This window comes from Ictidomys tridecemlineatus, chromosome 8 (assembly GCF_052094955.1).
Source record: "Ictidomys tridecemlineatus isolate mIctTri1 chromosome 8, mIctTri1.hap1, whole genome shotgun sequence".
In the NCBI taxonomy this organism is placed as follows: domain Eukaryota; kingdom Metazoa; phylum Chordata; class Mammalia; order Rodentia; family Sciuridae; genus Ictidomys; species Ictidomys tridecemlineatus.
The window spans coordinates 114,816,377-114,828,762 of NC_135484.1; the positions used below are offsets into that span (position 1 = coordinate 114,816,377).

At 39.5% G+C, this 12,386-nt stretch overlaps 1 protein-coding gene and 1 long non-coding RNA gene across 6 annotated transcripts in view; one reads left to right on the top strand and one right to left on the bottom strand.

Moving 5' to 3' along the window:
• Positions 1–12,386, top strand: part of Slc26a8 (solute carrier family 26 member 8) — a 68,655-nt gene that overhangs the window by 42,308 nt on the left and 13,961 nt on the right. For all 5 annotated transcript variants that reach the window (XM_078020123.1, XM_078020120.1, XM_040282564.2 and 2 more), the window contains 6 exons: positions 1,618–1,695; positions 5,516–5,611; positions 6,927–7,033; positions 7,112–7,181; positions 7,732–7,824; positions 7,948–8,079. In XM_078020123.1, coding sequence (XP_077876249.1) covers positions 1,618–1,695; positions 5,516–5,611; positions 6,927–7,033; positions 7,112–7,181; positions 7,732–7,824; positions 7,948–8,079 — 576 coding nt within the window. The remainder of the gene's footprint in view (positions 1–1,617; positions 1,696–5,515; positions 5,612–6,926; positions 7,034–7,111; positions 7,182–7,731; positions 7,825–7,947; positions 8,080–12,386) is intronic.
• LOC144366241 (uncharacterized) overlaps positions 1–12,386 on the bottom strand; it is a 73,972-nt gene that overhangs the window by 19,277 nt on the left and 42,309 nt on the right. The gene's annotated exons all lie outside the window — the stretch shown is intronic.

The window sequence follows — 12,386 nt, forward strand, 5'->3', positions numbered from 1 at the left end:
ATTTTCCTGATCCTTCTTCTTACATAACTGTCTTGTGGTTCTGCTTTTCCATATTTTACTGCTCACTTTTTTGTTTTAATTTTATTTTTAGCTGTAGTTGGACAAAATATCTTTTTATTTTATTTATTTTTATGTGGTCCTGAAGATCGAACCCAGGGCCTCGCACATGCTAAGTGAGTGCTCTACCACTGAGCCACAATCCCAGCCCTATGCTGCTCACTTTAACTATGATCCCTGGTGGGGGGAAGAACAATATAGGACACAGGCCACATTGGTCTTCTTTTCGGTGTTAAGCTTTGGCAAATGACAATGAGTAGCAAGAGAGAGCCCAGCGGGAAGGTATTTTTTCTTTTCCCAGATAAAAATTAAAGAGCAGGGGCTGGGGCTAGGGCTGGGGCTGGGGCTGGGGCTCAGCAGTAGCCACTTGCCTGGCATGCATGAGGCACTGGGTTCGACTCTCAGGACCATGTATAAATAAATTAAAGTCTATCAACAAATTTAAAGGGTTAGATTTGAGGGACTCTCTCAGTTCTTGGTTATACAGGCCATTGTTTTGACTTGTGCTTACAGTTTTACCCTACTGCAACTCCATTCCCCGTCACAGTGGGAAAAGACACTGCTTTGTATTTTTTTTTTTTTTCAACTAGAGGCTTAAAAATGGGAATTTGCCAATAGGGAATGTCATGAGTTCAAGACTTATATCCAGAGAGCCTTGGGTTATAAAGGGAATTGTGTTCCTCGGCTTCATTTGATGAGTGAGCATCTCTGTTTACCAAGCCCAGAGATAGGTCTGGGATAGGACCCAGAGTAGCTCTATATAGGCTTGACTCGTGTTGGTAACCTTTTTGATTGAAGGAGAGAGAAATTGAAGCCAGAACATGAAAAGTGATCATCATTGTATTTTCCAAGGTGAAGCACAACTGAAATTGTTAGATAGGAAGTTTTCAAGCTCCACACAGGAGAGTGAGGGGTGAACTAATTATCTACGAGGAAAGTGGAATGGCTGGGATTCTAGAGCTATTGGGGAGGAGTCTAGTGTTTTCATTTTCTTTTTCTTTTCATACTGGGGATTGAACCCAGGATGCTTAATCACTGTGCTACATCCTCAGCCCCCTTTTAAAAATTATTTATCTTGAGACAGTGTCTCACTGAGTGTTTAGAGCCTCACCAAGTTGCTGAGGCTGGCTTTAAACCCGGAATTCTCCTGCCTCAGCCTCCCAAGGTGCTGGGATTATAGGTGTGCACCACCATGCCTGACCTACTGGGGGTTTTATATATTATGCAAGGAGAAATTAAAGTCTTGAAGAAATGCATAACATAGTTTAGGAGATCTCAGATAACATAGCACAGAGCTGGGACAATAAGGATTCAAATGCTCAGGAACATTTAGGACCTTTCAGATAGCATTCACACATTCATTCCACAAGTACCTATTGAGTGCCTCCTGTGTTTAATACTTTGAAAAGAACTGAAAATGTCAGCTCCACAAAAATGCACTTATTCTGAACCCAACTCCTTTGAAGAAAAAAATGGCATGCTTCTCACAGAAGGCCACAGATGCAGACAGGGACCGATATGTTCCTGATGGTTTCTCTCCAACTGGCTCTCTTTCCTCAGTTTGCATCTCTGGTAGGCGCAGGTGTGATGCTGCTCCTGATGATGAAGGCGGCACAGTTTTTCTACGAACTGCCAAATGTGAGTAGAACTTATCAAATAACTAAGTTTAAAAAAAAAAAAGATAGAATGTCTAGTTTGCACCCTGGTGGGGCATTTTTGCATGGATAATTGCATGCAGCATATCCCCAGAGGTTGCCCTGACCTAGCTCTTGCCCTTTTTCTTTAAAATAATAGCATCATACAGTTGGAGTTAAATGAAATAATATGAGATATATTTGATATTTTTATATGAGATATATTGAAGTGTGTTTATACATATTTAAAAGAAGATAGGGTTGGGGTAATAGTAAGCACTCAAGAAACATTATTGTTATTATCATTCTTATCTTGTTATTGCTTAAGTTATAAAATAAGGAATTAGTAAAAAATGACTAACATAGACTTCAGATGCCAGACCCCTGTTTCCAGCACGGGCTTGGAAACTCACTGTGCAGGCTTGGAAACTCATGCCATCTGTTTTCCGGAAGGCCATGATCTGCCTTCCGTGTGAACACAATCCTCCCTTTGCTGCCACATTGCCTCTTGGTTAATTCATAACACTTGAAGGTGGCCTGATAAAGTTGAGTGTTAACTTTGTCCAAGTAGGATGCTTCTGAATATGAATGTGCCATTTCTTTCTTTTGGATAAGACTGTTTATCTGACCCTTAAAGATGCCAGTTGTGTTAATCACTGTCTGTACTCAACTTGCTCTAAGTTACAATATAGATCCTTGCTCAGTTTTCTGTATTGATAAACAATATAGATTTATGTTTTCATGTTCCCTTAAGCCATTTTATAACATACTTAGGGAGGTGAGGGAAGGTTTCCTTCCTGGTGTGGTAGCTTCATACCCTGAGGTGGCCATCCCCAAAGCCGAAGTGATTGTAGATGTCATCCCCATCTTCTTCAGCACTACCTCTACCTGGTGTCAGGTATCATTAAAGCAGGACCACCACAAGGTTGCTGCTGCCTTCTGCTCTTGTGACTCAAGGATCTTGGAGCCCAAACATGGTATCTTCTCAAGGAGGGTGAGATTAATAAGCTTGTGCTTAACACAGAAGCTGTTCTCTGATTCCCAGCAGAAGTCTCTCCAGAACTCAGTTTACCCAGCATCTTCTGTGTTGTAACTGCTGGAGTCTGTTTTAGAAGGGTAACTCATCAATTTACTCTGAGCAGTTGTATTTTTTCTTTACTGCTAAAAGAAGCAGAATATTAAAATTCCAAACAAATAAAAACTGTCAGAATTCACTGAAGGGTAGTAATAAAAGTAGGTAGCACTCCTTTATTATAAATCTGTTGGAGCTAGGATATCCTTCACTTTTGGCTGGCTATGTTGCACCACATTATTCTTATTGTGCCTGTGTGTGTGTGTGTGTGTGTGTGTGTGTATGTGTGGTGCTGGATGTTGAACCCAGGGCCTTGTGCATTCGAAGCAAACACTCTTCCAATTGAGCTATATCCCCAGCCCTCACTGAATCTTCTTTTAAAGTATTTTTCTAGAGGGACACATACCTTTCTTTATTTCTATGTGGTGCTGAGGATCCAACCCAGTGCCTCCCACATGTAAGGCAAGTGCTCTACCACTGAGCTACAGCCCCAGCCCCATTCTTACTTTATCTTGTTAGCACATTTCTGAGTGAGAAGATGTGAACACAATCTGATGAATGAAATATATGAACTATTATAACAATGAAGTTGTACAGGTATTAAACTATGGATCATTTCTTCTTTCCTTAAAAGACTGCAGATGGCTTTTTGCAAAATCCTTATTAGAGTCATTAGAGGAGCCTCCTGGCTAGCATCTCAACTAGTTACCAAAAGATCAACATAAACTTGGAAAAGCATGATACAAAATAGTACATTTCATTCTGCAGTCTGTATACGGGGTAAAAATGGGAGTTCATAACCCACTTGAATCAAATGTATGAAATATGATATGTCAAGAGCTTTGTAATGTTTTGAACAACCAATTAAAAAAAAGAAAAAAAACCCAAAATAGTACATTTCAATGTAATTTCCAATTTTGTGTGAAAAAAATATATAGAACACGCCAAAATGCTAAAAATGGTTGTCTCTTTGATAATGGAAATGATGAAGGAGTGTAATTTTTTTTAACAAAATGAACATATTTTACCTTAATGTTTACAAAGGTAAAAGTTTTTGTTCTATATTTTTTTCTGAGATTTTTTTCCTCTCCATGCCGTCTGCCTTAAGTCAAAACTTATACAAATCTCTGATGAAGTTAAATTTCTTTTCCTTCCCACCATGTCTCTGCAAATTGTTGAGAGTTTGGAGATTCTTGACTGGAAAGAAGGTGGTATAGTGGAAAAGAACCATACCTCAGAAAGCCAGAGCAAGCTAGGGCCCAGCCATTCCTAGTGGTAAAATAAGCTCTCATTCCCAGGCAGAGTTTATTGAAGAGATGGGAATTAGAAAAAGCCTAAGAAATGTTTAACCAACTCAGGGACTTTGTGAACATACAGAGAAAATTGTCTTAAGGTATATTATATTCTCCTTTATGGCCCCGATAATTTTCATATCCTTATAAGTATAAATCTTAATTTTCCAAGATATAGGGAATATTTTTTCTATTAGAAAAGTAGTCTCATTTTAAAAATCTTGGAAAACACACAATAGGTAAAAATGTCACCTGTCACCAGTAATTTACAAATAAATCATTAACATTTTGTCATATATTTAACCAACCTTATTTTTTTGTTGTTGTTATTGATGCTTTATTGCTAAGCTACATCCCCAACCCCCCTTTTTAAAATCATTTTTTACTATGAGACATGGTATCTCTAAGTTGCTAAGGGTCTTGTCAAGTTGCTGAGACTGGCCTTGAACTTGAGATTCCCCCTGCCTCAGCGTCAGGAGTCACTGGAATTACAGGCTTGCACAACTATGCCTGCCAAACCAGTCATTAGTTTCTGTGAATAGATATCATTTTGCATAGTTGCAACCTAACTCGACATACAATTTTGTATTGTTGATTTTTTAAAATCTAGAACACAATATTCCAAAATTTCTACATGACAGTGTATCACTGTGTCTTGATCTGTTGCCAAATGATTTCCCAAAAGGGCAGTATCCTTTTATACTCAACAATCATATATATGGGGTGTTATCAATGTTTTTAATTTGCTACTTTAACTTGATTGATAAAAAATAGTATCTTGGGGCTGGAGACATAGCTCAGTTGATAGAGTGCTTGCCTTGCATTCATAAGGTCCTGGGTTCAATCCCCAGCACTGCAAAAAAAAAAAAAAAAAGATCTAATTAGTAAGATAATGATAGCATATCATGATTAAACTTGTATAGAAACACATGATTTTAGAATTTCTCTGAGTGGAAGTTCTCTTGATTCATTATCCCATTGGAGAATGGTTTCTAGATGATGTTTTCTAGATATTTTGAGTAACAGATTTGTCAAGCAAATGAGATAAGGCCAAGTAGCCAAAGAAGCCAGATTCCCCATAGGTCCTGGTGTCACCACAGTGACAACACTGATGTTACCTTTGGCTACTCCTCCTCTGTCTCTGTGAGTAATAAACTCTCTGAAACTAAAAGGGGTCCCTTATAGCTTTATTGCCTGAATCTATCAAGCCTTGAGCTTGGCCTGACCTTGCCTCAATGTCTGACAAATCATAAAGGAGAGTAGAGAAAGATGTGGAGAATATTTATTTGGGCTGACCCAAGAGTTGGAACACGTATATGGTATTCATATGAAATATCAACATAAAATATTTCTGAGTGGCAAGGCTGACGTCTTGTGGTTGCTTTGTAGGGGTGGGAGCTCTAACTCCACCCATCCACCCACTGATGGGAAATGAAGCTGGGTTTATCTTTTCCCCACAGGCTGTGCTGGCTGGAGTTGTTCTGAGCAATGTACTGCCCTACCTTGAAACCATTTACAACCTACCCAGTCTGTGGAAGCAGAACCAATATGACTTTGTGAGTGTAGATGCCCTGGCTGAGCAAGGGAAGGGAGAGGGGAAGGTTAGAGAGAGAATGAACAGAAGAGATGGGTCATGGATATGAAGAACACAGCAACTCTAGTGCCTTGTATTCTAGTTGAACCCCAGGGTGGTTTATCACTGAGCTGCTCCCCCAGCCCTTTTTATTTTTTATTCTGAAACAAGATCTCACTGAGCTGCTGAGGCTGGCCTTGAACTTGCAATCCTCCTGCCTCAGCCTCCCAGGTCACTGGGATCACAGGCGTGTGCCACTGTACCTAGCCCTTGCACTCAAGGCTATTGGTGCATGAAAACATGGAGTCCTTATTTCAACTATGCAAAATTGAATGAAAGGGATTGATGAAGTGGCTACAGTTACACACAGACCTAGTAAAGAGGGTTTGTGTCCATTGCATATTCAAATGACTTTTAGTCCAGTTAATATAAATATCTTCCTGGATAAGAGATACAAGTTTTAAGGCTGGGGTTGTAGCTCAGTGATAGAGCACTTGTCTAGTACTTGGAGGCACTGGGTTCGATCCTCAGCACCACGTATAAATAAATAAAAGTATTGTGTCCATCTACAATAAAAAAAAAACAAGTTTTAATAAGAGAAGGAGATATCTTACCAGACAGAATGTCAGCTGGGGCACAAAACCAGAGAGCAAGAAAGAAAAGATGAGGGGCAGAGTGTGATGACAGGAAGAGGACCCAGTAGAGGCAGAGAAATAGAGAGGGGGCAGTTTTGGGAGCTGGATCCCTGAGAGGCTCAGGGGGATGTTTTCAGTGCACAGATGGAGTTTCTAGTCCAGGAGGAGGGCTAGTATTCCCACCTGATGAGAGAGGACAAGCAAGAGTTGAGTGCAGATACTGAAGAGTGACTGCGGGGTTGGGGAAGGAAATAGGTAAGAGAATTTCAGCTTATTTTTTTTCCTGTGAAGATGAAGGTAAGGTCACTTGCTGAGAAGTGGTCAGGTAGGGACTTGAAAAAGGTGTTAAAATTTTGCAGTAACTCTTAAAATAACTATTACCCTGGGATGAGTCATTGCAGTTTGCTAGCCAGATGGGATTTCTAATCTCAACAAAGCCTATAAGAGAGATCTTTATCACTATTATGCGCCCGAGGAAACAGAAATTTCAAGAGTGAATTGACTTTCAGGCAGCCTTGAGGGCCCACAGTTGGAGATGACCCCAGTCCCTGCACCCCAGGTGTGGAAGGGAGAAGGTGGAGGTCATTTGAGAGGTGGGACTGGTATGTTCTTGATTTTGTGAGTTTTCATGGTCTCCCTTTCCCTTCAACCCTTTTCCACAAGGTTGTCTGGATCTTTACATTCTTATCTTCGATTTTCCTGGGATTGGACATTGGACTACTTATTTCAATAGTTTTTGCTTTCTTCATTGCCACTCTTCGTTCACACAGGTACTTGGTCTCAGGTAATAGGTTAGCCACAGCAAGGTAAAGCCACCTTGATCTAAAGGCAAGTGCATTTCCTTTCAGAACTAAGATTCTCATCCTGGGTCAGATCCCTAATACCAACATTTACAGAAGCATCAATGACTATCGGGAGGTAAGAAGACAAAGCAGCCATTTCTTGTCCCAGGGGATGGGGTAAACCAAGCCTGGTGCTTAGTTTCTCTGCAAAACCCCTTTTGCCAATGTCAGCTGCTGTGCAGATACACACTCACAAAGGAGGGGGAAGCAATGAACAAGGGGCAGAGGTGGGTAAACCCTTCTCATGCTGCAGCCAGCTAAGAATCACTTTTGAATGAATTTTAAGGAGAGGAAGACCAAGATCAAGAGAGGAGTGAGAAATGGAGGTGGGGGGAAGCAGGGATGGAAATGGGAGAAAAGAACTTTCTGGTTCTTGCATATGGATTTTCCTGAAGGTTCTAAAGATGAATTATTCTTTTTTTAAAATTTTATTTTTTTAGTTATAGTTGGACACAATACTTTTATTTATCTATTTTTATGTGGTGCTGAGGATGGAACCCAGGGCCTTGCACATGCTAGGCGAGTGCTCTACCGCTGAGCCACAACCCCAGCCTCTAAAGATGAATTATTCTTGTTGCATGAAATAATTGAGAAATTTCCTTCAAGTTCACATTTTGCCTTGGCAGATTACAACTATCCCTGGGGTGAAAATTTTCCAGTGCTGCAACTCCATTACATTTGTAAACGTGCACCACCTAAAAAACAAGCTGTTAAAGGAGGTAACCCCTCTGCTCCCCACCTTTCTCCATTGGCTCTGCTGGCCTTCAAGCAAATCTCTCCCATCCTTTCACATTTCTTTCCATCCTTTCCCCTCTGTGTGAGAATCCTTTTCTGTCTTTCAGGTAGGTATGGTAAGGGTGCCTCTTAAAGAAGAAGAGATTTTCATGCTGTTTACTCAACATGAATCCCGCCATAATGAAAACCCTCTGTGTAGGTGTTCCTGCAACTGTGATGAACTGGAGCCACCACCTAGGGTCAGAAATGTCTCTTTTCCTGTATTTGTCTCCTTTTTGTTTTGTTTTGTTTTGGTACTGGGAAATGAACCCAGGGGCACTTAACCACTGAGCTACATCACCAGCCTTCTTTTATATTTCATTTAAAGCCAGGGTCTCCCTGAGGTGCTTAGGGCCTCACTAAATTGCTGAGGCTGGCTCCTGCCTCAGCCTCCCAAACTGCTGGGATTATAGGCGTGCACCACCATGCCCAGCTTTCTTCACATTTATGAAGAAGTACATTACTATGGCCCGGCATGGTGGTACACATCTGTAATCCTAGCAGCTCAAGAGCTGAGGCAGGAGGATTGGGAGTTCAAAGCCAGCCTGAGCAAAAGAGAGGCATTAAGCAACTCAGTGAGACCCTGTCTCTAAATAAAATACAAAATAGTGCTGAGGATGTGGCTCAGTGCCCCTGAGTTCAATCCCCAGTATACCCCTCCATCACCAAAAAAAAAAAAAAAAGTACATTACCACTGAGCACAGTGGCACACACCAGTGACTCTGGAGGCTGAGGCAGGAGGATCACAAGTTCAAAGCCAGCCTCAGCAACTTTGTGAAGCCCTAAGCAACTTAGTGAGATGTCTCAAAATAAAAAATAAAAATCACTGGGGATATAGCTCAGTTGTGAATCATGTCTGGGTTCAATCCCCTGTACCAAAAAAAAAAAAAAAAAACACCAAAAAACAAAAAGACACACTATTAAAGTCATGGAAGGAACTTTAGATGAGCCACAGAGAATTGAAAATCCAAGATTTCAAATAGAAATGACATAAGTTCCCCTTTGAGGTTCAGGTAGGAGGAGAAAGTAGGTAGGAGGAGATGCCCTGACTACTATTGGTGACAAGAACACGGTTTGCCTGTTGAGACTGTCAGTGTTCATCATTTCTAACCTGAACTTAGTCTCAATAGTCCCTTCCCACCAGGCACAGCTGTTCATTTGTGGCTTTTGAGTCTTTCAGTGATCCCTTAGTCTAGACCCTATCCCCTAGAGGGCAACACTATTTACACACACCTCTGACAGCTCCCGTCCCCTGCCAGACAGGGACCAGCAGAACACTGAGCACACACACTTGTTCCCACCCACTCTAAGAGAGCTCTAACTGAGCTCCCTGAAAACTACCAACTTCCCTGCCAAGAGAACAGAGTGATCACTATATGTAATTTTAATTTTGTATCCACATGATGCTAAGTATTGCAAAGAACATTTATTTACAGGACATCAGCAAATACACTTTAGAGTAGAATAAGAATTTTATTGATCTCTTAATATGTCCCCAGAACAATGACACTACGAAAAATGAAAAACAAGGAAGTTTTAAAGTTTCATTTTTAATTGAGGGATATTTGTATATTTTATGGAGTATAATGCAATATTTCAATACAGGTATACATTGTAGAGTGATTTAATCAGCCTAATTAACACAGCATTCACCTAAATGTTTATCATTTCTTTGTGGTAAGAACATTTAAAATCCCCTCTTTTGGTTATGTTTACCTATAGTCACCATCCTATGCAGTAGAATGCTAGAACTTTTTATAATACCACCAATAAATAGTCTATGAGGGTTCCCATTTCCCCACCTTCTTCCCAACATATGTTATCTTGCATCTTTTTATAATATCCAATGTAATGGGTACATAATATTATCTCATTGTGATATGAATTTGCATTTATTTGATGGTTAAATATATTGAGCATTTTTTCATGTGATTGGCTACTGTATACCTTCCATTGAAAAATGTCTATTCATGTCCTTCGCCTATTTTTTTGATGAGGTTATTTGTTTTCTTGTTCTTAAGTAGTTTGAGTTTCTTGTATATTTTGGATATTAGCCCTTTATCTGATGAATGATTGGTAGATATTTTCTCTCAATCTGTGAATGTCTCTTTACTCTGTTAATTGTTTCCTTTGTTATGCTGAAACTATTTATTTATTTTTGTTACCAAGGATTGAACTCAGGGGTGCTTAACCACTGAGCCATATACTAATCCCTTTTTATTTTTTATTTTGAGACAGGGTCTTGCTAAGTCACTTAGGACTTTGCTAAATTGCTGAGGCTGGCCTTGACTCCTTCCTCCTGCCTCAGCCTCTTGAGTAGGGGATTACAGGCACATGCCACAATGCCCAGCTGCAGAAGCTTTTTAGATTGATGCAATCCCATTTGTCTATTTTTCTCTTGTTTCCTGTGTCTTGGGGATCATTAAAAAGAAAAAAGAAATTTTAAGAGTCTCTGTTTCTGTCTTCAAGTAGTTTTTTTTTTTTTTCATTGTGATAAAAAATAAATAGCATAGCTGGGTGAGTGGCACACGCCTGTAATCCCAGCAGCTGGCGGGGCGAGGCTGAGGCAGGAGGATTGGGAGTTCAAAACCAGCCTCAGCAACAGTGAGGCACTAAGCAACTCTGTGAGGCCCTGTCTCTAAATAAAATACAAAATAGGGCTCGGGATGTGGCTCAGTGGTTGAATGTCCCTGAGTTCAACCCCTGGTACACATCCCCAAATTAAATAAATAACACAAAACATGCTATCTTTTTATATTGTTATTGATACATTATAATTATCCATAATAGTGAGGTTTATTGTGACATATTCATGTATGGACATAACATAATTTGCTCCAGTTTCATTCCACAGTGCTTCCCTTCCCCTTCCTCCTTTTCCCCCTCCCCTTCTTCTACTCTACTTTTAAAATTTTTTAATTGGAGTATTATAATTATAATAAATGTGTGATTCTTTGTGATATATTCGTATGTGCACATAGCATGATTTGATTGATTTCATTCCTAGTCCCCAGTTCCTCCTCTTTCTCTCCTCTCCTTCCTTCCCTTAATCTCTTTCTTTACTGTTCTCCATTCTCTTTTTTTTTTCAATTTCTTTTCTCTTTACTTCTGCATATGAGAAGGAAACATTCCACTCTTGACTTTCTTGAGTTTCGCTTATTTCGATTAACCAGATGTTCTCCAGATCCATCCATTTATCAGCAAATGACATAATTTTATTCTTCTTTATGGCTAAATTAACTCCATTGTGTATATATGCCACTTTTTAATCCATTCATCAGTTTGTAGACACTGAAGCTTGCTAGTTCCATAACTTGGCTATTGTGAATCATACTGCTACAAACCCTGAAATGAATGAATTTCTATTGTATGCTGACGTTGGTTCTTTCGGATAAATATCAAGGAGTAAAACAGATAAGTTATATGGTGTTTCCATTCCTAGTCATTTGAGGAGTCTCCACACTGATTTCCATAATGGTTGTGCTAATTTACAGTCCTATGAACAATGTATAAGTTTTCCTTTCTCCCCACATCCTTGCCAGCATTTATCATTATTTATATTCTTGATGCTTGTCATTCTGAGGTAAGGTGAAATCCCAGTTTAGTTTTGATTTGCATTTCCCTGATTGCTGAGAAAGAATATTGAACTTTTTCACATATTTCTTTGCCATTTGCATTTCTTCTTTTGAGAAATGTCTATTTATTTAGTTCATTTGCCCATCTACTGATTGGTTTTTTGTTGTTGTTTGATGTTAAGTTTTCAGAATTCTTTATAGGTTCTGGATATTTTTTAGAATATTGTTTTAGTTGGAGATGGACATATTACTTTTATTTTGTTTCCATGTGGTGCTGAGGATCAAATCCAGTGCCTTCCACATGCAAGGCAAGCACTCTGCCACTGAGCTACAACCCCGTCCAGATTCTGGATATTGATCCCTTGTCAGAAGAGTACCAACAAAGATTTTCTCCCATTCTGTAGGCTCTCTTTTCATGCTTCCAATTGTTTCCTTTGCTGTGCAGAAACTTTTGAATTTGATGCAATACCACTAATTGATTCTTGGTTTATTTCTTTAGTTTTAGGAGTCTTATTAAGGAAGTCAATGCCTGAGTCTACGTGTTGGAGTGTTGACACTATGTTTTCTTCTAGGAATCATCTTTCTGGTCTAACTCCCAGGACTTTGATCCACTTTGAGTTGACTTTTGTTCAGCGTGATAGATAGGAATCTAGTTTAATTCTACTACATCTGGATATCCAGTTTTCCCATCACCATTTGTTAAAACATCTGTCTTTTCTCCAAAGTATGTTTTTGGCACCTTTGTCAAAGATGTGATGACTGTATGAGTTAGTCCTTATGTCTTCTATTATATTCCATTGGTCTTCATGTCTGTTTTTATGTCAATACCATGTTGTTTTTGTTAGTATAGCTCTGTAATATAATTCAAAGTTGGGTACTGTGATGCCCTTCAGCCTATTATTGCTTAGAATTGCTTGGGTTTTTCTGGGTCT